The sequence below is a fragment of the Mustela erminea genome, chromosome 1 (genome assembly GCF_009829155.1).
Source record: "Mustela erminea isolate mMusErm1 chromosome 1, mMusErm1.Pri, whole genome shotgun sequence".
In the NCBI taxonomy this organism is placed as follows: Eukaryota; Metazoa; Chordata; class Mammalia; order Carnivora; family Mustelidae; genus Mustela; species Mustela erminea.
This window is the reverse complement of record NC_045614.1, coordinates 19658964-19681093: the sequence shown is the minus strand read 5'-3', so window position 1 is coordinate 19681093 and position 22130 is coordinate 19658964. Positions and strand designations below refer to the sequence as shown.

Below are 22130 nucleotides of genomic sequence, written 5' to 3'. Positions count from 1 at the left end.
CCCCGCATCAGGCTTTCTACTCAGCGGGGAGTCTGCTTCTCCCTCTCTGTCAGCCTGCCTCTCTGCCTACTTGTGATCTTTCTCTCTCTGTGTCAAATAAATAAATAACATCTTTAAAAAATATTTCCTACCAGGTATCTTGTATTTGTAGGAGGGGGAAATGGCTGAAGGGCTGAAAGGGACATGAGAGGCTTTCCCCCTAGTCACACACAGAAGGTAGAAACAGAATGGGGAGCAGATCACAGCCTCAGGGCGTGATTAGGCATTTTCACCTTAGCCATGACCTCCTCCTCACAGCACCTCAGGTTCTGAAATGCCCACTAAAGCTATGAAAGAAAATAAATCTGGGAAAGAACAAGAGATCTTTTTTTATGATAGTTCCAGTTCCCGCTAGTCTTCAGTACCACTGTTGTGAAGATGATATGCTGGGTCCATGAAAAGCACCAGCCCAGACAAAACAGAAAGCAGAGAATATTTTTAAGATTTTATTTATTTATTTGAGAGTGAGAGAGAGTGTGAGAGAGCATGAGAAGGGGGAGGGTCAGAGGGAGAAGCAGACTCCCTGCCAAGCAGGGAATCTGATACGGGACTCGATCCCAGGACTCCAGGATCAGGACTGAGCCAAAGGCAATCACTTAACCAACTGAGCCACCCAGGTGCCCAGAAAGCAGAGATTTAGAGGAGCCCCTGACCTGGAGGGTGACAGAAGGTGTAGGGTATTGATTGTATTGTTTGTGGCAATGACCAAGATTTGAAGCAGCATAGTAAAAGACAGCAGCGTCATCCTGGGACTGTCATTTATTATTATTCCAAAAGTCTAAGATTTTTTTTTTGGTAATTTATTATTTCTTTATTTGCTAAGTAGGCTCCACACCCAGCCTGGAGCCCAACATGGGGCTCTAAATCAAAAACCTGAAATCAAGACCTGAGCTGAAATCAACAATCACTGATCGCCCAACCAACTGAGCCATCCAGGTGCCTCTATTTCTCGGTAATTTCTATGGGCAAAAAGGAAAGGTTGTCCCACTAGTCAAATATAAGTTAATGAGTGGATTAAAACAGCGTTGGCATAACAGCCTTCAAATGTTTTACTAAGTAGCCACAGTGGTTTGCCCTATGAGAGTGTCAGGCTCAGGTCTTAACCAGAAGCCCATGGGCATGTAGCCACTTATTTGACTAAGTAAATGCAGTACAGCTGTCCCTGAACAACCTAGGGATTAGGGGCACCAACTGCCTTCCCCTGTGTAGAGTTGAAATCTGTAAAATTTCTGACTTCTCCAAAACTTAACTACTTAACAGTGAGAACCATGAGGTCACTTCTACTTGTGATAAACAATTTACTAGAGACACTAACTGCTCACAAGGAGATGATTAGTGGATCCTAGCAACACTTGAACTCACCACAAAAGCAACAGGAGGTGGCTACTTTATTATTACAGTTCAGTATGTTCTATAGTTAATTTTATGCAGTTATGATTTAATATATCATCTTTACATCTGTTTATATTTCCACTGCAAATGGCACCATGTACAGTCTACAAATATTTGGGTGGGGAGTCTAATAAATTTGGACTTTTTATAATAGATTTGTGTATATATTATGGTAGTAAATAGGATGGATTTTATTTATATATATATATAATATATATATTAATTATTTTATATATATATAAAATAATTAATGCATTTATTTACCTAACATTTTCTTACCTTTTTTTCTAATATTTCTAGGTTATGTGGTTCATCAGCAAATTTTTCCAAATTGTTGCAAATCCAGGGTGCCTGAGTGGCTTAGACAGTTAAATGTCCGCCTTTGGCTCAAGTCATGATCTGAGGGTCCTGGGATTGAGCCCAGCCTCTGGCTCTGCCCTCAGGAGGAAGTCTGCTTCTCCCTCTCCCTCTGCCCCTCCGTCCACGTGCGCTCATTTTCTCTCTCTAATAAATAAATAAAAATTTTTTAAAGACTTCATTTATTTATTTGACAGAAAGAAAGAGAAAGAGAGCACGAGCCAGGGGGAGAGCCAGAGGGAGAGGGAGAAGCAGACTCCCCGCTAAACAGGGAGCTGACTCAGGGCTCCATCCAGGAACCCTGTGATCATGACCTGAGCCAAAGGCAGATGCCTAATGGACTGAGTCATCCAGGTGCCTCTAAATACGCAAAATCTTAAAAAAAAAAAAAAATACAAATTGTTACAAATCCCCCCAAGATTTTCCAATATACTTATTGAAAAAAGTCTGCATATGAGTGGATTTGCATATAACAAAACACCTCTCATTCAAAGGCCAGCTCTACTTCCAAATGACAGGATGCTGTCTGGTGGAACTGATATGCTGAAAAGCAAGAGTGAGACTCTAGAAGAAACCCTGAGGTCAACATAAAGACTGTTGAGGAGACTGGTTAGTATGTTAGGAAACTTTAAATTTGTCTTCTATTGAGATCAATTCTATGGGGTGCAACTTCTGGTTAATGGAATATAGCCAGGATATTTCTGTACCAATCAGAGAATATGAGATCTTCTTGGCTTAAAAAAATTTTTTAAAGGAGTTTATTCTTAAGTAATCTCTTCACCCAATGTGGGGCTCAAACTCACAACCCCAGGATCAAGGGCCCTATGCTCAGGGCAGTTGGGTGGCTCAAATGGTTAAGTGTCTGCCTGCAGTTCAGGTCATGATCCCAGGATCCTGGGATCCAGCCTGCATTGGGCTCCTTACTCAGTGGGAAGCCTTCTCCCTCTCCCTCTGCCACTCCCCCTGCTTGTGCTTGCTCTCTCTCCCTCCCTCTCTCTTTGTCAAATAAATGAATAAAATCTTACCAAAAAAAAAAAAAAAAAAGAGATCCATGTTCTACCTACTGAGCGAGCCAGGCACCTGCTGGTTTAAACTCTTATAGTGTAATGTGATGGGATCTATGAAAGCTAAACGTTATACATGATATTTACTCCAAGCAATGGAACCTGGATTCCTGAGCTAGTAAGGAGAGAAAATACTGAATGACCTGTGAAGCCCTGGCTTTCCTACCCCCTCTCCTCTCCAGGGAAATAGATAGTGAAGGAATTACACTTTTTCTCACAGGTTCTTACCTAAAAGGGAGGAGAAAGCTTCCCTTAAATTACATGCAAGGGGGGCACCTGAGTGGCACAGTTGCTTGGGCCTCTGACTCTTGGTTTCAGCTCAGGTTCTGATCTTAGGGTCCTGAGATCAAGTCCCATGTCAGGCTCCAACTAAGGCTCCCTCTCCCTTTGCGCCTCTCCCCCCTCAAACAGATAGATTTTTTAAAAAGATTTTATCTACTTATCTTACAGAAAGAGAGATCACAAGTAGGCAGAGAGGCAGGCAGAGAGAGAGGGGGAAGCAGGTTCCCCACTGAGCAGAGAGCCCGATGTGTGGCTCGATCCCAGGACCCCGAGACCTGAGACGAAGGCAGAGGCTTAACCCACTGAGCCATCCAGGCGCCCCAATAGATTTTTTTAAAAAGATTTTATTTATTTACTTGATTGAGAGAGAGAGCATGTGAGCAGTGGGGAGGGGCAGAGATAGAGGGAGAAGCAGACAGGGAGCCTGATGCAGGACTCTATCCCAGGATCCTGGGATCATGACCTGAGCCAAAGCTAGATCCTTAACTGACTGTGCTATCTAGGGACCCTCAAAAAAATAGATCATTTAAAAAAATTTTGTGAAGGGTCTCAGCCCTGTGCAAAGTCATCTCCAGTAAAAGGCCACAGTTTTGTCATCATTTCAGTCACAGACCGGCATTGTGGAGGTAGGCTACGGTTGGCAGCCATCTGAGACCATGAGAGAAGCTGAGGCACAGAGCTTTCCAAATTCCAGTGTAGGGCTGAGATGGAGACAGGGCACTGCCCTGAGGTGCTTGAAGCAGCAGGGAGAATTAAAGGAGTGATTTCAGGCTTTTTCTTTCATCCTAGAATTGTTGAGGGAATTAACCAGAAGGCTATAAAGTGATTTCATTGCTTCAGAGAAAACATGAGCAGTATTTTTGTTAATCTCTAATTTTACTTCTTTAAACTGTACTTCAAAAAATAAGATTGTTTGGGAAAGCTTTATGTTTTCCTGTTGTTTGTACTGCTTTGTGTCTAGGAAATTACAAATGCCCATAACAATTATTCCTTGCCCTGGCACATCACCTGGGAAGCTTTTAGATACCAATGCCTGAGTCCCATCTGGGTTCAATTAAATCAAAATCTCTAGAAGTGATCAAAATCTCTAGGCATTAGTGATTTTTAAAATTTCCTTGGGTAATTCTATGTGCAGTCAAAGCTGAGAACTGTTTCAGAGCCTCATACTGACACATTAAAACGTGGCTAAGGGGTGCCTGGGTGGCTCAGTGGATTAAGCCTCTACCTTCGGTGCAGGTCATGATCCCAGGGGCCTGGGATCGAGTCCCGCATAGGGCTCTCTGCTCAGCAGGGAGCCTGCTTCTCCTCATCTCTCTCTCTCTGTCTGTCTCTCTGCCTATTTGTGATCTCTCTCTCTGTCAAATAAATAAATAAAATCTTTAAAAAAAAAAAAAACGTGGCTAAGGCACCTGGGTGACTCAGTGGGTTAAGTATTTGCCTTCCGCTCAGGTCATGACTTCAGGGTCCTGGGATCCAGAGAGCCTGCTTCTCCCTCTGCCTGTCTCTCTGCCTATTTGTGATCTCTCTCTCTCTCTGTCAAATAAATAAATTTTTAAAATCTTAAAAAAAAAAAAAAGTGGCTAAGAGGATGTCTTTAGCAACAATTGGTGTGCCAACATCCTTTACAACCTGTATAGTGGACCCACTAATGACATTTATCCAGCCCCTAATCTTGTAGTGCTCTTCCACAGTCAATCAAGGAAACAACCCCAACGTCTCTTCCTCCCCCTTAAAATAATCCTCTAGTTGGCCGGGGCGGAGGAGCCCGGGAGTCTGGGCGAGGGGCCCGGGTGTCTGGGCCTCCGGCTTACACTGCCCTTTGGGTTCCGGGTAGGCGCTTGGGCCAAGCCAAAGCGCAGGAGAAGACCGTGCCGGATGAGGCCAATCCTGACCCGGGTCAGGCCCCGCCCCCCCGACTTTGCCAAGGTTGCGCGCCCCGCCCCTCCCCAGAGTGCCGCAGGCGGCCGCGAGCTGCGGACTACATTTCCCACAATGCACCACGGGGCGGGCAGGGCTGGGTCGAGCGGCTGGAGCCTGGCCTCCGCCACGAGAGGCCGGCGAGGGCTGTCTTCCTGGGCCGGCGGCCGGGAGAGGGGCGGTGGGAGGGGGCGGTGGCCCGCGCAGTGGCCATGTCTGCGTCTGTAGGGGGCCGTGGCCCCGCGAACCTGCGCCCTCAGTCCAGGTCCGGCCGGGCACCCGTGCTCTCCCGGGGGTCCGGCAGAGTGCAGTGACCGGCAATCTCTGTGCGTCCAGGGCCCCCCGGAGAAACAGGTGAGTACGACTGCCAACCCACGTGGCCTGGGGGTACTGAGAGACTGGAGACCTGTCATCCTTGGAGCGAGGGGCTTGAAGAGAGGGCGCCCCTGCTGCCTATGCTGCCATTTGCGGTAGGAGGTCTTGGTATCTTTGGGGTGCCTTAGCCGGTTGGCCCCCAGGTGGAGAATACAAAAGGCGAGGACCAGAATCCTTCCTTTGGCTGGGAGGGCAAAGTCCTGTAGGGACCAGTAGCCGGGTAGGACCCACCCCCCGCAAGGCACTCGCATCTCCTCACCCCCGCCCTGTAAAGTCCTCTCGAAGATCGGTAGAGGTGACTGTGGGGTGAGCGGGGAAGCTCCTGGAAGTGTCCTGAGGCTTTGGACTTTGCCCTCAAGGGTGCCCTGGCTCAGATAATACATCTGCCCCTTGTGCTGGGACAGCAACCCTTTCTGGGTTCCAGTTTGCTGGGGGAGGGTGAGCAGCAGCCTTTGTCAGAGAGGGGAGTGGCCACCAGCAGTGACAAGTACCAGGCCATGCTCTCAGCATGGAGTAGGCATCCTGCTGAAACAGCTACAGCACAGCCTCACCAGGGCCCTGTCTGCCATGCATCCATGCATCCTGGCACCACCCTCCCATCTGGAGTCCACTCCCAAAGGGGTCAAGGAGAACAGAACACTATCTAAGCAGGAAGAGGGAGCAACAGTGGTAGGCAGTGAGTAGGGAGGGGCTCTGGAAGGCTCCACCTGCTCCAGGGCAAGCACACCAGAAGGGCTGATGGAGCTGGCCTGTTTGATGACTTTGCTTGTAGGCACAGAAGAGCACTTCTAGGGAAAGTAGCATGCTCTGGGGACTCCTAGAGAGGCTGCCTGAGAAGGGGCCCCAAGGATACATATGGGACTGGTTCCAAAAGACCTCTCTTGCTTAACGGCTTCAGGCCCAGCCTCCCAGGAGCTTCAGTCATGCAGGTCATGGCTCCAGTGGGACCTGGGGTGGGGTTTGCTGTGAGTCACTCACCCTCCCTGCCTAGTTTCCAGCGTAAGTGTCCAGAGAACTGTTTGCTTCATCAAGACTTCTGGCTGGATCCCCAGACTGGCCTTGGAGATGCGGAGGTGCTACATGATTTCAGGTAGCAGGGGAACTATTATAAAGGAAAGCCACTGCTAGCCCCAGCCAGCTGACCCTGTCCTCACTCCATGCATGTACCATGCTAGGTACTACTCAGTCATATAGGGCTCAGTCACCTGAAGCCCTCAAGGGATCGGTGGGTAATGGGCCCCCAGGACATTGGGTAAGTTGCTGTAGACCTTGTTTGGGTCTTTGACCCAAAGGTGCAAGGCACAGAGCAGGGGCATGTGGCATACCAAAGAGTTCTACTTGGGAGAGTCTCCCAGGAGCAGCCAAAAACCAATGGTCTGTTTCTACAATGTCAGTCCCAATAAAGAGCCAGTAAGCCTGGAGGAACTCCCAGTCCTAGGTCCACAGACATCTCTTTGGCTGGATGTCACAGGGGCTCACTTCAGGCCAGAGCCTACCTGGCTTCATGAGGTCAGAATCATGTTTTCCCAGGCCAGTTCACTCAGGTCCTGGCTCAGGGTGAGCCAGCTCTCAAAAGACTGATTTATGGAGCAGAAACCACTGGATCTGTGTGTAAGTGCAGCTACATATGGTCTGAATGCTGAGTAAAAATAATCATGGTGTGAGTGTACAAGTCCCTAGTCTGTGCCAGGTAACCAAATTATATGGATTATCTCATTTAATCCTCCCACGACCCAGTGAATCAGTACTATCGTTATCCCCATTTTATAGATAAGAAAACTAAGGACTTACAAAACCAAACCAGGTTTATCCAGGAACATTGTTCTTGAGCACTTGAGTACTACCCAACACAAGTCTTCTCCGCAGTCAGGGGTCTCTAGAGACTGCATTATAACCAGGTGTTTCTTTGAGGATCTTTCACCTTTTCCCTCCCGAAGTTACTTATCTGGAAAATGTTGATTAAACTTCTCCTGTGCATGGAGCTAACATACTGAACTTTGTGGCAGGTCACAGGGTGACCTTCAATGTAGAAGAATGAAGCAGGGCAAGAGGAGTGAGAATCAGGGCTATTGCAGGAGGAAGGCCTCTCTGGAAGGTGACACTTGACAACAACCTGAAGGAAGTGAGAGAGTGGGTCATGTCAATATCTAGCCCAAGCAGTGGAATAGGTAAGGTGGAGGCCAGAGGCAGGGAGATGTGGTCCAGGCAGAAAGCTCAACAAGGGCAAAGTTCTGAAGTGAAGAAGTGCTCAGGATTTACATTACATTATCCTGAAGGAAATCCATGAGATTAGTGTGGCTGGGCTGAAGTAGAGCGAGTGGGGGAAGGGATAAGATGAAGTTAAAGAAGTATTGGGGGGGGGTAGATAAAGTAGGGCCTTGTGCACCACTGTGAGGAAACTGGCTTTGTGAGCAGAGGAATTACACGACCTGACTTCTTTTGATTTCAAGAGGATCACTCTGAGTGCTGTGCAAGGGACAGACTGTGCAGGGACAAAGGCAGAAGTGGGGAGACTGGTTGCGACCCTCCTGGGGAGAGAATGATAGCCTGGACCAGTGTGGTAGTGGTGGCAGTGATGAGCAGTGGTCAGATTCAGGATACGGGCATTTCCCATTTAGCATCAGTAATCTACGAAAGTTGGACATTATATCTGGAATCCCTAACTTAGTGTCTGTTTCCCATTATTTTATTTTATTTTTTAAGATTTTATCCATTCATTTGACAGAGATCACAAGTAGGCAGAGAGGCAGGCAGAGAGAGAGGAAGGGAAGCAGCCCCCCTGCGGAGCAGAGAGTCCTAGAGCGGAGCTCGATCCCAGGACCCCGAGATCACGACCCAAGCCGAAGGCATAGGCTTTAACCCACTGAGCCACCCAGGTGCCCCATGTTTCCCGTTATTTTAAATGGGGAAGAGTATAATGCTTCCCTCATCAAACCCAAATCCCTAATTTTCTTTTTTTTTTTATTTTTAACTTTTTATTAACATATAATGTATTAATAGCCCCAGGGGTACAGGTCTGTGGATCACAGCACTCACCATAGCACATAAATCCCTAATTTTCTAAAATAGTACGATATCACAGGAAAAATAGATACCCAATATATGCCTAGTAAGGTATAGTGTTAGGATATGAAACGCTTAAAGCATTTCCTGATCACGGCCTCTTTCAGTTCCTGCAACAGCCACTGTGCAAGTAAGCCCCTTTTGTTGCCACTCAGTGACTTCCTATCTGATTTGAAATATAATTTGAGGCTTTAGATGCATATTACTTTGATTAAATAAGGATCAAGTTCTGATGATGTAAAAATGCATTTTTTTGTATAAACATAAGCTGAATCAATATAGGTTTATTGTATTAGTTATCTTTTTCTGTATAACAAATTACCCCAAAACTTAGCAGCTTAATCCAACAATACATATTTATTATCTCATGCAATTGCTGAGGGGATTTGAGAGGAATTTGGGTGCAGCTTAGCTCGATGGTTCGGGCTCTGGTTCTCTCATGACGTTGCAATCATCTGAAGGCCTCACTGGGGCTAGATGATTTGCTTCCAGGATTGCTCACTCATGTGACTGGCACATTTGATCCTGGCTGTTTGCAGGTTTCAGTTTCTTGCCGTGAGTTTCTCTTTGTAGGGCTGCTCAAGTGTCCTCGCAATATGGCTAGTGACTTTACCTGAAGAGAGTGAGCCAAGACAGAAAGGCAGCAGCCGTAATATCCTTCATGACCTAGCCTCAGAAACCACACGTCGCCATTTCCATATTATCCTATTGGTTCCATAGATCAGTCCTGCTTGGTGTGGGAGGAGAGTACACAAAGGCATGAGTGGCAGGAGTTGAGGATCACTGGGGGCCATCATGAGGGCTGGCTACCACAGTTGGGTATTAAAAACTAAAAGGAATTCTATGGGGAAAATATTAATGAGAGAGACATTTTGCTGGGTGCACCTGTATTCTGAAGTGCAGGTGACAGGATTTGCTAATGGTTTGGTATATGAGGTGTGAGGAAAAGAGATGACTCCAAGATCTTTTACTGAGTAACGGAAAGGATGACATCTTTCATTGAGTTGGAGAAAACTTTGGAAGGAATAAGATCTTAAGAGGATGATCAGGAGCTCAGTAAGACATCCAAGGGCAAAGGTCAAGTAGACAGTTAAATGTGTGTGCCTCGGGGCACCTGGGTGGCTCAGTGGGTTAAGGCTCTGCCTTCGGCTCAGCTCATGATTTCAGGGTCCTGAGATCGAGCTCCGTATCGGGCTCTCTGCTCAGCAGGGAGCCTACTTCTCCCTCTCTCTCTGCCTGCCTCTCTGCCTACTTGTGATCTCTCTCTGTCAAATAAATGGATGAAATCTTTAAAAAAAAAAAATGTGTGCCTTTAGAAGTTGGAAGAGAGATTGGTGCTGGAAATAAAAACCGGAATCATTAATGTATCAGTGGAATTTAAAACCATGACACTGAATAAGATCACCAGTAGATTGAATGAGGACAGGGAAGGGCTCTAAGGACTGAAATCTGGGTCCCCTAACTGTAAGAAGAACTGCAAAAAGGAGTTAGAAGAAATGGTCCATGAGGTAGGAAAAGAACCAAGGAAATAGAGTGGTACACCAGAAGCCAAGAAGAAAAAAAAAAAGTTTCAGAAGAGAGGAATTGATCAAGAGTATCCATTGCTGCTACTGAGTGAAGTGAGATGATCCTGAGGTCAACTGGTAACCTTGATGGGAGCAGTGTTACTAGAGTAATGGAGGCACAAGTCTAGTTGGAATGGCTTCAAGAGTGCGTGGGAGAAGTGGAGAGGCTGTGGCATTATGTGGATTACCAGAAATCCACATTTCCCTGTCCCTCTGGCTGCACGACTAGTTCTGGCTCATCTGGGTTTTGAAGTGTTCCAACCCTGTCTTCCACTGCCCAGTGATGTGGGAAAGGGATGTATTGCAATGGCAGAACTATGAGACAGAAGTAACTTGGATTCCTGAATCACTGCTTGGAAGGAGTGAATTACTACCACACTCATGGTAGATTTTTGTGTGAGCGAAAAATAAGCCTTAATGTGTAAAGCCTCTGCCATTTTGGCATTCATTGGTTACACAGCATAACCTAGCCCACCTGACTAATTAAACTCCAAGTACTATTTACTATTTTGAGGTTGGTTTGTTTTATAAAGGGCAGAAAAAAAAAAGGGGGGGGTGGAACCTACAGGGAGATTTGGTTTAATTTTTAATTGAAATAAGGCAGACATAAAGTTCACAAATCATAAGTACAGCTCAGTGAATTATAATGGAGTGAACACACCTCAGGGTAGGTGTTTTGAAAGTGGATGAAGCGTCAGCATATTGGTGATGGATAGGGGAGAAGGGGAAACCAATGATTTGGGAGAGAGGGACAGCAGCTGAAGCCAAGTGCTTGTGTTTGCACGGCAAGAGGAACTGGAGTGGGGGAGTTTGTCCCTGGTGGGGCATGGACAGATCATCTTCAGTGAGGAGGAGGAAGGCAGCATCTGGCAGGTGAGGCGAGGTGGTGATGGAAATCTTGGACGTTCTCTATTGCTGACTTCTGTTTCCTCAGCGGTATCACGGATAGTGCTGAGTGAGCCTGGGAGAAGCAGGTGAGGGAAGTTTGAGAAGAGAGAGCGTGTGAACTTATTGTCTAGTGGAGTGGGAAAGTGACACAGAAATGTGCTAGTTTAAAGCAATGGTTCTGGATCTTCTCCGTGGAAGGAAGCACACAGCAATCCAGGTTTCCATCCAGAGAGCCAGGTCCAGAAGCCCTGGCCACAACCCTGGGGCTGTCAGTAGTAGCTTGCCCTCTGCCTGGACTCGGACAGACGCACCTCTCTGGGGTCACTCTCTCTTCATGTAGCAGTGGCTTTTAGGGTAGCTTGTGAAAGGATGGTCTCCAGGTTTCTCATGTGGCCTCTGTCTTCTTGCGGGAGACCTAGGCGTGCCCTCCTTACTTAGCACCCCCACTAAGCTGGGCTCTGCGATGTTACAGTGGCTGTTTTTGCCTGGTTGGGATTTTTCTGTTGCTCTCCATCTCTGCCTCTGAGCAGACCTTTCTTTCCTTTTTTTTTTTTTTTTTTAAAGATTTTATGTATTTATTTGACAGACAAAGATCACAAGTAGGCAGAGAGGCAGGCAGAGAGAGAGAGGAGGAGGAGGAAGCAGGCTCCCCACTGAGCAGAGAGCCCAATTCGGGGAGGACCTGAGGATTATGACCTGAGCCTAAGGCAGAGGCCTTAACGCACTGAGCCACGCAGGCGCCCCTGAGCAGACCTTTTTGAATAGGTTGCTTTTGAGGGCAAGTAGCCTCTTAGTTATTCTGGGCCTTTGTCAGACGAGGTGGCCCAGGGTGGCCCTCTGGGCTCTGACTCATGCGGGGAACCATCACTCTTGATTGTCCTGATAGACAGGATTCGTGGCCTAGACAATCCCCAAAGGTGGTTCTCCTGAATGAAGTTTCTTTGCTCCGACTCTGTGTGGGGTGATGCTGTGGGCCAGCGGTGGTGCCCAGCCTTCCCTTGTTCTGCAGTGCTCCGGGTTCAGTGCAGGAGTGGCTACTGGGCTGCCCTGTCTGTTTTGCACATTGAACTTCTACAAAAGGCTCATTTGAAAAAAGGATTCCATTGCTTCCAACAAAGATGACCCTCCCCCCCGCAAAAAAAGGAGCTTGAAAGTCAGTTCTTTGTGTACATACAGGAGTTCCCTGAAAAGAGCTCTGGTGGGATGGGGGATGCATGACCTCTCTGTGGGTCTCATGCTGGTCTTTGCTGCCCTTCTAGCTTACCCAGCCAGATTTCTCTTAATGGAAGGGTGTGTGCCTCAGATAGAACCCCTCCCCTGGGAATGTATATTGCCTGCCAAGTGAAGGCCTTTCAGCTTGCCATTCAGGGGCCCAAGGGGTGACTCCAAGTGAGCCATCCAACTTTGTTATCCCTGCGATCCACTCCTAGCCACCTCCACCCGGCCCAAAGGCTAGCAGAACTGGGAGATCAAGCTGAGTCTGTCCTGGCCATCAGACTGGCACTGAGAACCGTCATGTCTCTAGTTGTTTGTAATTGGTAAGGCAAGCCCCGGTGCCAAATTCAGAAAGTACAACAGTGCATTCAGAAAAAAAGCCAGCTCGAAGAAAAGCCTGTTTGCTCTTTCTTTGCAAATGCCGAAATATCCAGAAAGCAGTACTGGTCAATCTAGTTTTGAATGGGGGCGTCTACAGCTATACCACCTGAACGTGCCCGATCTCGTCTGAATGGGGAAATGTTCGTGGTAGGATGTGCACTGAAAGATAGCAGGATACGGAATTGTTTCAATTCCCAGCTCCCAGCTTCCTCCCTGTTGTGACATCAGGCAAGGCATCTAAACTCTCCCAGCCTCAGTCCTTTGAACTATAAAGCTAGCTTGAGACGGAGCACCTGCCCCAGGGCAGAGTGATTAGGTGTGGATAACTGTCCAGTGACCTTCTCAGCATGCTGCTGTGGCACTCAATAAATGTTAGCTGCTGTTACCAGTTTGTAAAAAAAAAATAAAAAATAAAAAAAATTTACCTTTTATGTACATTTGAAAAAACTGGGAGGAGGGACGCCTGGGTGGCTCAGTTGGTTAAGCAGCTGCCTTCGGCTCAGGTCATGATCCCAGCGTCCTGGGATTGAGTCCCACATCGGGCTCCTTGCTCAGCAGGGAGCCTGCTTCTCCCTCTGCCTCTGCCTGCCATTCTGTCTGCCTGTGCTCGCTCTCTCCCCCTCTCTCTCTCTGATTTAAAAAAAAAAAAAAAAAAAAAAAATCTAAAAAAACTGGGAGGAAATACACCAGAATGCGAGCAGTGAAAGATCCTGAAAGGTGGGAGAATGATGACATTTCTTTCTTCAGACCTTGTTGTATTTTCCAAGTTTTCTACAATGAGTAGGTACAATGAATTCTTTCTTTTCTATTTAGAAAAAGAACAATATAGCTTCATTTTCTAGAGGGGACTACTCAGAACCCGTTCCGCAGAGGTTTGAGCTTGTTGGGTCCTAGTGAGGGATGCTTTCCTCTACTTACCACTATTAATTATGCCAGTGACCCCTGCCAACAGCACCTTCCCCCTTCTCCTCCATGACACCTTTGTTTGCCCCACAGGCGAGCCCAAGGGATGGCTGCTGACATGCAGAGGAAGAGAAGCAGCGGATGCCCTGATGGCACATTGGCTCCTTCTGATGGGCAGAATATGGAGAGAGCTGAGAGCCCCACACCAGGACTGGCTCAGGGAATGGAGCCAGGTATGGGCAGGGTGTGCAGCTCCAGGAAGCTGACCTCAAAAGCAGCCTCCAGGGCCACTGGGATTCCCAACCAGGCTTTCACTCCCACTCATTCATGTGTTTGTTCAGTCACTCCTGGGCTATTGGTCAGGTGCTAGGGATACTGTAGGCAGCCAGGCTCAGTCCGGCTGTGTCTGGCCTTCCTCTCCACATCATGCTGGGCTCCTCACCCTGTGCTGTCTAGCTGCCAGCACAGGTCCTCCTCCTGTTCCCTGGGTCTACAGTGTACCTTCCTGGCTCCTTCTCCCTCCCTCAGCTCTCAGCTTAAATGTCACCTCCTCACGAGTCAGGCCTGCCTGCTCTGACCATGCTCTATACAGGATACTCATTATTTTGTAATTTTATATGTTTATGTACATATTGCACGTCTCTCGTCCCCAAGATTGTGAGCTCTTTGAGCACAGAGTGGTTGTACCCCCAATACCTAGTACAGTACCAAACTCCTCATAGAGACTCAAAATATATCTGTTGTATTATTCTGTCAAAAAAAAAAAAATCAGTAAAGGGGGACTGACATGGTCCCTGCCTTAGGGGAGCCACAGGCTAGTAGGGCCATTGCACTGGAGTGGGTTAGGAACTGTGGCCTGAGCAGGGTCAGGGAGACTTCTCACGGGAGAGAGTCTCTGAACACAGGAGGTGTTCCAGGCCCAGGGCAAGGGGCTGGGTATAGAGCAGTGAACAGCCAGGTTCCTGCCCCTCAGGAGGAGCCCCACTGCAGCTTGGGAGAAGGATAACAACTGACAAGTAGCACAAGAGAAATCAAGGAGGGAGATGTGATAAGAGTGCCGAGGGTGGGAATTTGGGTGAGGAGGTAACTAGGGTGTTCGCTGAGAGCTGAAGTGTGACAAGGAGCCGGCCATATGAGGAGGTGGGAGTGCCTTCCAGGCAGAGGGAACAGCAGGTGCAGAGGCCCTGAGGTGGGCGGGGGCTTGTTGAAGGTGTCCAGAGAGCAGGTGGATGAAGGTCCGTGTGAGTGGAATGGGTAAGGACCGGGAGGTGAGAGTGGGAGAAGCAGGCAGGTACCAGCCGCCCCCGCAGCCAGGAGCGCCCCCGCAGCCAGTGAGATGGGAGGAGACTGGTGGGCTCTCAGTTGCAGGGAGGCGTAACTCACGGCAGGCAGTAGTAGCAGGGAACAGCCACTTGTCTCCCTGGGACAGGCAGTAAGGCTAAAGTGCCATGCTGGGCACCTCGCTCGCTGGGAAGGTGGTCTGCCAGCGGCTACAGCTCTAAGCACCAGTGCTTTTGGCCGGCAGGTGCCGGGCAGGAGGGTGCCATGTTCGTCCATGCCCGTTCCTACGAGGACCTGACGGAGTCGGAGGATGGGGCAGCTTCTGGGGACAGCCCTAAGGAGGGTGCTGGGGGTCCCCCACCACTGCCTGCAGACATGCGCCAGATCAGCCAGGACTTCAGTGAGCTGAGCACCCAGCTGACGGGTGTGGCCCGAGACCTGCAGGAGGAGATGCTGCCAGGAAGCTCTGAGGACTGGCCAGAGTCTTCTGGGGCAGTTGGGCGGCCAGCCCCAGAACCCCCCAGGGAGGGCGCAGGCGAGGGGGATGAGGAGGAGGCTGCTGAGGCATGGCGACTGCACCAGAAGCACGTCTTTGTGCTGAGCGAGGCGGGGAAGCCCGTGTACTCCCGCTATGGGTCAGAGGAGGCACTTTCCAGCACCATGGGTGTCATGGTGGCCCTGGTGTCCTTCCTGGAGGCAGACAAGAATGCCATTCGTTCTATCCACGCAGGTGAGCCACCTGGAAAGGGGGGCAGGGAGGGCTCCCCCAGCCAGGGTTAATTCATAGCAGGTTTTAGACCCCCAGGGACTAGAGAGGGCTGGGATATACTATGTGAGGAGGTCCAACGGCCATCCCTCTGCCTCACTGGGCTTCAATATTGTCACCTGAACACGGATAGCCACGCTGACTGCCTGATAGGGCTATTGTGAGGGCCAAAGGTGGCTCTGACATGGGCTTCACCCCTGGAGAGAACCCGAAGTCTGGGGAGGTGACCAAAAAGCCCCAGGTCCCAAGCTGCACCCAGCTCTTGCCATTTAACACAAGCCTGTTTTTCCAAGGTGCTCACTGCATTTTGGCTGGTGCCAGTCTGTGAACCAAGTGGCAGGGACAGACCTGGAGTCCTCAGGGAAAGGGGTCCTCGGGCTGCCGGTTTTACCTCCATTATCCTTAAGTCCCTACTATGCACAGCGCTCTTAGGGAGGGTGGGGAGGACGTAGAAGGCGACAAGCTGTGTAGGAAGCCAGGGCTCCGAGGGAGCTGGGCAAGGCCAATCCAGGAAGGCTTCCCGGAGAAGCTGACCCCCCCTCCCTCCACCTTCAGATGGCTACAAGGTAGTATTCGTGCGCCGGAGCCCACTGGTGCTGGTGGCCGTGGCGCGCACGCGGCAGTCGGCGCAGGAACTGGCGCAGGAGCTGCTCTACATCTACTATCAGATCCTGAGCCTTCTTACGGGCGCGCAACTGAGCCACATCTTCCAGCAGAAGCAGAACTACGACCTGCGGCGCCTGCTGTCGGGCTCGGAGCGCATCACCGACAACCTGCTGCAGCTCATGGCGCGAGACCCCAGCTTCCTCATGGGGGCGGCGCGCTGCCTGCCCCTGGCGGCAGCCGTGCGCGACGCGGTGAGTGCCAGCCTGCAGCAGGCGCGCGCCCGCAGCCTCGTCTTCTCCATCCTGCTGGCGCGCAACCAGCTGGTGGCGCTAGTGCGCCGCAAGGACCAGTTCCTGCACCCCATCGACCTGCACCTGCTCTTCAACCTCATAAGTTCCTCCTCGTCCTTCCGTGAGGGCGAGGCCTGGACACCTGTGTGCCTGCCCAAGTTTAATGCAGCCGGCTTCTTCCACGCGCACATCTCTTACCTGGAGCCTGACACCGATCTCTGCCTGCTGCTCGTCTCCACCGACCGGGAGGACTTCTTTGCAGTCTCTGACTGCCGCCGCCGCTTTCAGGAGCGCCTGCGGAAGCGGGGAGCCCACCTGGCGCTGCGGGAGGCCCTGCGCACGCCCTACTACAGCGTTGCTCAAGTGGGCATCCCCGACCTGCGTCACTTCCTCTATAAGTCAAAGAGCTCAGGACTCTTTACCAGGTGAGGGAGGGCCTTGGGGACATTGCTTGAGAGAGATGGGTGGGGTTGCTGGGGGAGAAGGATTGGTCCTGAGCCCTGATGCCCTCCTGAAGCTGACAGCCCCTCTGGGAATGGACTGACATGTTGGGTCTGTTTCCCTCTTACATCAGGGACCCAGCCTCCCTGTCCCTCTGCTCCTAGTGGGCATACCTTTCTCCGCTTTGTTACCCATAAAGCCCTGAAATGCCCAATACGCCCAGGGAAGGAAGCTGGAACCCAGGTCTCCTGGATCCCCTGCCCTGGAGCAAGTCTGCCTTAGGGATCATTTTAGTCCCATCCGGGATGCACAAAACTCCTCCTCCAACGGAGGGGCTGGGGCTGGATGCGGCAACGTCTCTTCTCCCATTACCCCTTTTTGGGTTCCCAGCTCACTTTTCCTCCAGTTCAGACCTGTCCCTCTGTCTTGGACACCTAAACTCAGATTGGCTTCTCTAAAGAAAGGTCACTAAAGATGCCATGAACTTGGGGGAGGGGAAAGAGCAGGGCTCTAGTCTGGGTGGTCACAGCCCTGGGCTGGAGAGTCTTCTGTGATATGGAGGCAATGCTCTATCCTGGGAGACCATTTGGAGGGTAGGACACGTGGCAGAGTCCCCCTAGCTAGGAATAGTTGTTTCTGGGTCTCCAGAGAAGGCACTGGAAGTGATTTCTTTGTGAACCTACTCCCCTATCTCCAGCCCTGAGATTGAGGCCCCGTACACCAGTGAAGAGGAACAGGAGCGGCTGCTGGGCCTCTACCAGTACCTACACAGCCGAGCCCACAATGCCTCCCGCCCACTCAAGACCATCTACTACACAGGCCCCAATGAGAACCTCCTGGCCTGGGTAAGGTGGCCCTGGGCTGGGCTGGGCTTCATCAGGGATCCTGGGTAGGGGGCTTGAGGGCTACCTAACCTCGATGACTACCCTGTGCCCCCTCCTCCAGGTGACAGGTGCCTTTGAGCTCTACATGTGCTACAGCCCCCTGGGCACCAAGGCATCGGCCGTCAGTGCTATCCACAAGCTGATGCGCTGGATCCGCAAGGAAGAAGACCGCCTCTTCATCCTCACACCCCTCACCTACTGATGGGAACGTGTGCGGGTTCAGTGCTCTTCGGCACACTGGGCCACGGAAGCCACGGGAGCCTCCATGCAGGGTCAGCCTCTCTTGCCCAGGCAGCAGGCTGGGACTGTGGGTTGGTGCGTGCATTAAAGTGCTTTGGGGAAGACACTCATTGGGCCTTGTCACTGGTCCCTTCACTTACCCCCTCTCACTCCCATACAGATACTGAATCCTCCCTAGCCCCTGCCCGTGCTCCCATGCACAGAGACACCTGCACATTTGAGTCCCTCTCCTCGCTCCCTTGCACAGCCTCAAGCCACAGGCCTTCCGCGTCAAAACTGGGGCTGGGGCTCTTTGCCTTCAGCTGAAGTCTTGCCACACATGAAGAGTTCTCTAGCACCTCACTGGCCTTGCACCCACGCCCCACCCCAACACTCAGTCGAGCCCTTGGTGCCTCCCCTCTCACACCTGGGGGGCCCCCAGCAGTGTGCCCCCAAAGGACCAGTCCTACACCCTGGGAGCTGGGGCTCTGCTCAATAGGCTGCTGTTGTTCAGCAATAGATGAACTGAGTAAGAAACGGATGGTCAACTAGGGAGGGTCTGAACCGTGGTACGGATGGGTGGGAGCCCTTGGTGGGATGGTCCAGTGTTCAGCACAGACCTCACATTCAGAGTTCAGCCTCACCGTAGCTCTAGGCCTCTGGGGAAATTGTTCCAGCTTGAAGGGCTAGCCATCTCTGCATCTGTACTTCCAGCCAGTACATGGCTCCAGGAGTGAGCTGGAGAAGACCCAGCTGGGCGGGGTGATCCCTGCCCTAGGAAGGGCAGATGCCAGTGGGCACACTGGGTCCTCTTTGGCCACCCTGTACTCTGGCGTGACCCAGCCCATGGGGGTCACTGTGAACATCCCTGGAGGCTCAGCAGTGAAGGCCCAGCCCTGTTCACTGTATCCCAGACCACTGGGCAGAGCCCAAGGCACAGCTCAGAAAGCTTCTTCCTTGCTACTGGCAGCAGGGGGCGGAGGCAGGGAGTGCTTTCCCAGTTCTGCCACAATTTAACCATCTCATTGGTTAGGGGAGCAAAAGACCTAGGAAATGTTTATGGGAGAAAAGTGTCCACTGAATATGGTCTTCAGACAATAGAGTGAATTCCCCTCATGCAGTCTCTGAGAGCTGGGCTAAAACCAACCCATGCCGGAAAAAAAACTTTGTGTGGATAGCATGGGCCAAGGGTACACTGCAATGGTTCAACTGTCCTAGGAAATGGCAGCGCAGTCTCTGCCCTTCGCCCCATCCTGGGTCATATTAGAATGGGTATGGCCGCAAGCCACCTGCCCTGACCCCAGAGTCCTTGGGGAATAGCCACAGGTTTGGTGGTGCTGCTCACCTTGCACATGTGCCCTGGGTCTCTTTTCTGCCTGTTCCTGCTTCTGTTTCTCCCCTTGATCCTGGCCAGTGCACCAAACCACTGCCTCTGGGGCTAGGGTGATGCCATGACTGTCGTTGGCATTCTTCTGGTCAGTGGTCCACCCCTAGGTACCCCTGTTGGCTGCTGTGATCCTCGTAGGGCTTTCAGCTCCTCTGCAGTTCAGCATCTATTCTGGGTGGGTATGGGAAGGGGTAGTCACAGACGAGTGTGTGTACCCACAACAGGAGGCCCCTGAAGTGTGGGGTTTATCTGGGGATCAAGGAAGGGATAACAGGCACACAGGGAAGGTGTTCCCAGTGGAGGAACCAGCATGTGCAAAGTGAAGGACCTGGTAAAGAACCTGGTATTACTGGTGGACAGGGAAGTTGGAGGACTTTTCAAAGCCTATGGTTCTCAAACTCCAGGCAAAAGTCTGGCAATGCGGAGCCAGGAGTGTTTTAAAGCTGCAGAATGATATGATCATACCGTGGTGAGAAAGATTCCCCTGCTGACACTCAGATGATCTCTTCGGGTTGGGGGAAAAGGCCAGCACTAGTTCTTGGGAGTCGTGTTCAGAGGGGTGTGAGAGCCCAAAATGGGAAAAGAGGGCACTCCTTCGAGGTCACAGATGCCAGGGCAGTTGGACAGGTCTAAGCCAAATATGGGCCAGGCCTTATGAGTTCAGCTTGGGGGAGCACTCATACCTAGCACAGACTTCCCCTGCATGGTTTGCATGCCCCCTCCTGCACAGCGAGCAGTTGAGGAAGGAGGAAGGGGCGCTACTGTGGATGCTTGCTGTCAAGGACGAGGGTTGCCCAGGAAGGAATGCAGGCCTGGGGGCAGCCAACATCTTGGCCACACGGTGGCAGCAAAGGATTAACTGTTGACTGCTGTACCCCAAACCTTAAAACAGGTGGCTAGGGTGATCAAGGAGGGCCCTGAAATCTTCTCCCAACCCACATTCTCTCCGAATGTTCTGAGGCAGGATGGGGGTCCAAGAAACTATGTCTCAGCGCCAGCAGAGAATGTTTCGTTTCAGTTTTGCTGTGCATGACTATCTTTAGGCATGTTGACTGTGAAACACAGGAACTGTGCCATGATTTTTTTATGGGTATTTATTCATTTCCGGGCCAATTCTGGTTAGAGAAGGGAGTGCCTTTTACATTGCCCGAGGCTTGGAATCCTCCCAACACTGGGTGTGGCTGCCCACTCCTGCTGTTCCTTCTCTCCACCAGGTGCTCATTGAACTCCGGCCTCAAGGGGTGGGGGGGGAGTCCAGCACTAGGAATCAGGAAAAGGGGGAGTCAGATATCCAGAGTCAACTGTGCTGGGGTGGGTATAGCACAGGATCTGTGGGGCCCACGAAATGGTTCTAGCATTGCCAGGATCAGGAGGGCTTCCTGGAGGAGGTGCCGTCTAAGTTTCAAGAAGAGGAAAGGAAAAAGTTGCTCCTAGAAGGTGGGACAAGGAGTATGGTCTGGATGGGGGAGTACAGGAGATACAGCTCCAAAAGTCAGGCTGAATGAATCCTGCTGGGCTGAAAGCTCCTCTCTTCCCCACCCCTCTTACCTTCCAAAGCCCTGGGACCCAGAGTTCACAGATCCCTCTGACCTCGGCCTAAGCCCACCCTATGCAGGTTAGATGTCCCCTATCAAAGCCCATGTTTTCCCCATATCAGGGAGCACTGGAGCACAGTCAGCAAAGAAGGTGACCATTATGTTTTATTATCGCCATGCTGCAACTTCTGCCTACAGAGGCCGCAGTGGAAGTACCAGAGCTAGGGCTGGGCCTCCACATAAGCCGGCTCTCTTCTGACTCTGATGTCCAGCCCACAGGGTAGGCCCCAACTCATAACTCCTACCGCCTTGGGCAGGTAGGGTGCAACTCTCTCCTCTGACACCATCCCATCACTGACATCCCAGGGCACGCACAAGAATAATGGCTCCTGGGCACCTGGGTGGCTCAGTGGGTTAAGCCGCTGCCTTCAGCTCAGGTCATGATCTCGGGGTCCTGGGATCGAGTCCCGCATCGGGCTCTCTGCTCAGCAGGGAGCCTGCTTCCTCCTCTCTCTCTCTCTGCCTGCCTCTCTGCCTACTTGTGATCTCTCTCTGTCAAATAAATAAATAAAATCTTTTAATAAAAAAAAAAAAAGAAGAATGGCTCCTGGCCACAGAGAGTAGCAGTACCTCTGGGTGGTTCCATGTCTCCCCTCTGGTCTTCCACACATTCTTGTCCTCTCAGGGGCGCTCAAGCCCTGTTCAGGAAGCGTCTGAGTGTGTTGCTACTGGTGACAGGGGAAGAAATAAGCCAGGTGGTCTCAAACCCTCACTGGCGCTGAGCCCCGATCCCTCCTCACTTTAGCCTAGTCGGTCTTGGGGGGGGGCGGGAAGGGACAGCTCAGGTCTCCTTACCTCTCTCCAGGCCACTCCACGCACACCGCCCACACGTCACTGAGAAAAACACGCCCGAGAAGTGTAGGTGACAGGGCTGTGAGGGCCTGGAAAGTCGGCTTGGCTGAGGGGCTGCCTAGCCCAGGCCTTCGACAGACCCCGCCCACAGCTCCGCCCCCACACTCTGGCCCCGCCCGCCCCGCCCCGCTCCTTGAGACATACTTTGCTCTAAGCCCGGACTTGGAGCCGCAGAGGGGGTGGCAGGTGAGGCGGCCTCTCTGTTCTCCCGCGGGGAGTGTGTGGGTCCACCGGTGCCAGGTGCTCAGACCCGAGGGCAGGGAAGGGCACTGGGCAGCACGGTAGCCCCGGGCGGGGCTCAGCTGCCTGAGGGCTCTCAGGACTGGCTCTCGATACGGGTCCCAGCCTCGACTTCCCCTTGAGTCTGC

General features: G+C 51.2%; 1 protein-coding gene and 1 long non-coding RNA gene across 4 annotated transcripts; one reads left to right on the top strand and one right to left on the bottom strand.

The window, feature by feature from the left end:
- The first annotated feature begins 5108 nt into the window (after positions 1 to 5108).
- MON1A (MON1 homolog A, secretory trafficking associated) lies at positions 5109 to 18059 on the top strand. Its single transcript, XM_032320207.1, has 6 exons — positions 5109 to 5405; positions 13535 to 13674; positions 14967 to 15452; positions 16044 to 16809; positions 17523 to 17670; positions 17771 to 18059. The coding sequence occupies exons 2-6, from the start codon at positions 13548 to 13550 to the stop codon at positions 17909 to 17911; spliced, it is 1668 nt and encodes a 555-aa protein (XP_032176098.1). The 5' UTR covers positions 5109 to 5405; positions 13535 to 13547; the 3' UTR covers positions 17912 to 18059.
- A 2136-nt stretch (positions 18060 to 20195) lies between these two features.
- Positions 20196 to 21999, bottom strand: LOC116577255. 3 transcript variants are annotated; one of them, XR_004280467.1, is made up of 4 exons: positions 21907 to 21999; positions 21706 to 21791; positions 21481 to 21578; positions 20197 to 20710 (listed from the first exon to the last, which is right to left on the bottom strand). It is a non-coding gene; the product is annotated as an uncharacterized LOC116577255 (long non-coding RNA). The 3 variants fall into 3 exon arrangements; XR_004280468.1 differs by lacking the exon at positions 21907 to 21999 and having other exon boundaries at positions 20196 to 20575; positions 21706 to 21872; XR_004280466.1 differs by lacking the exon at positions 21907 to 21999 and having other exon boundaries at positions 20198 to 20710; positions 21706 to 21874.
- Between the last annotated feature and the right edge of the window lie 131 nt (positions 22000 to 22130).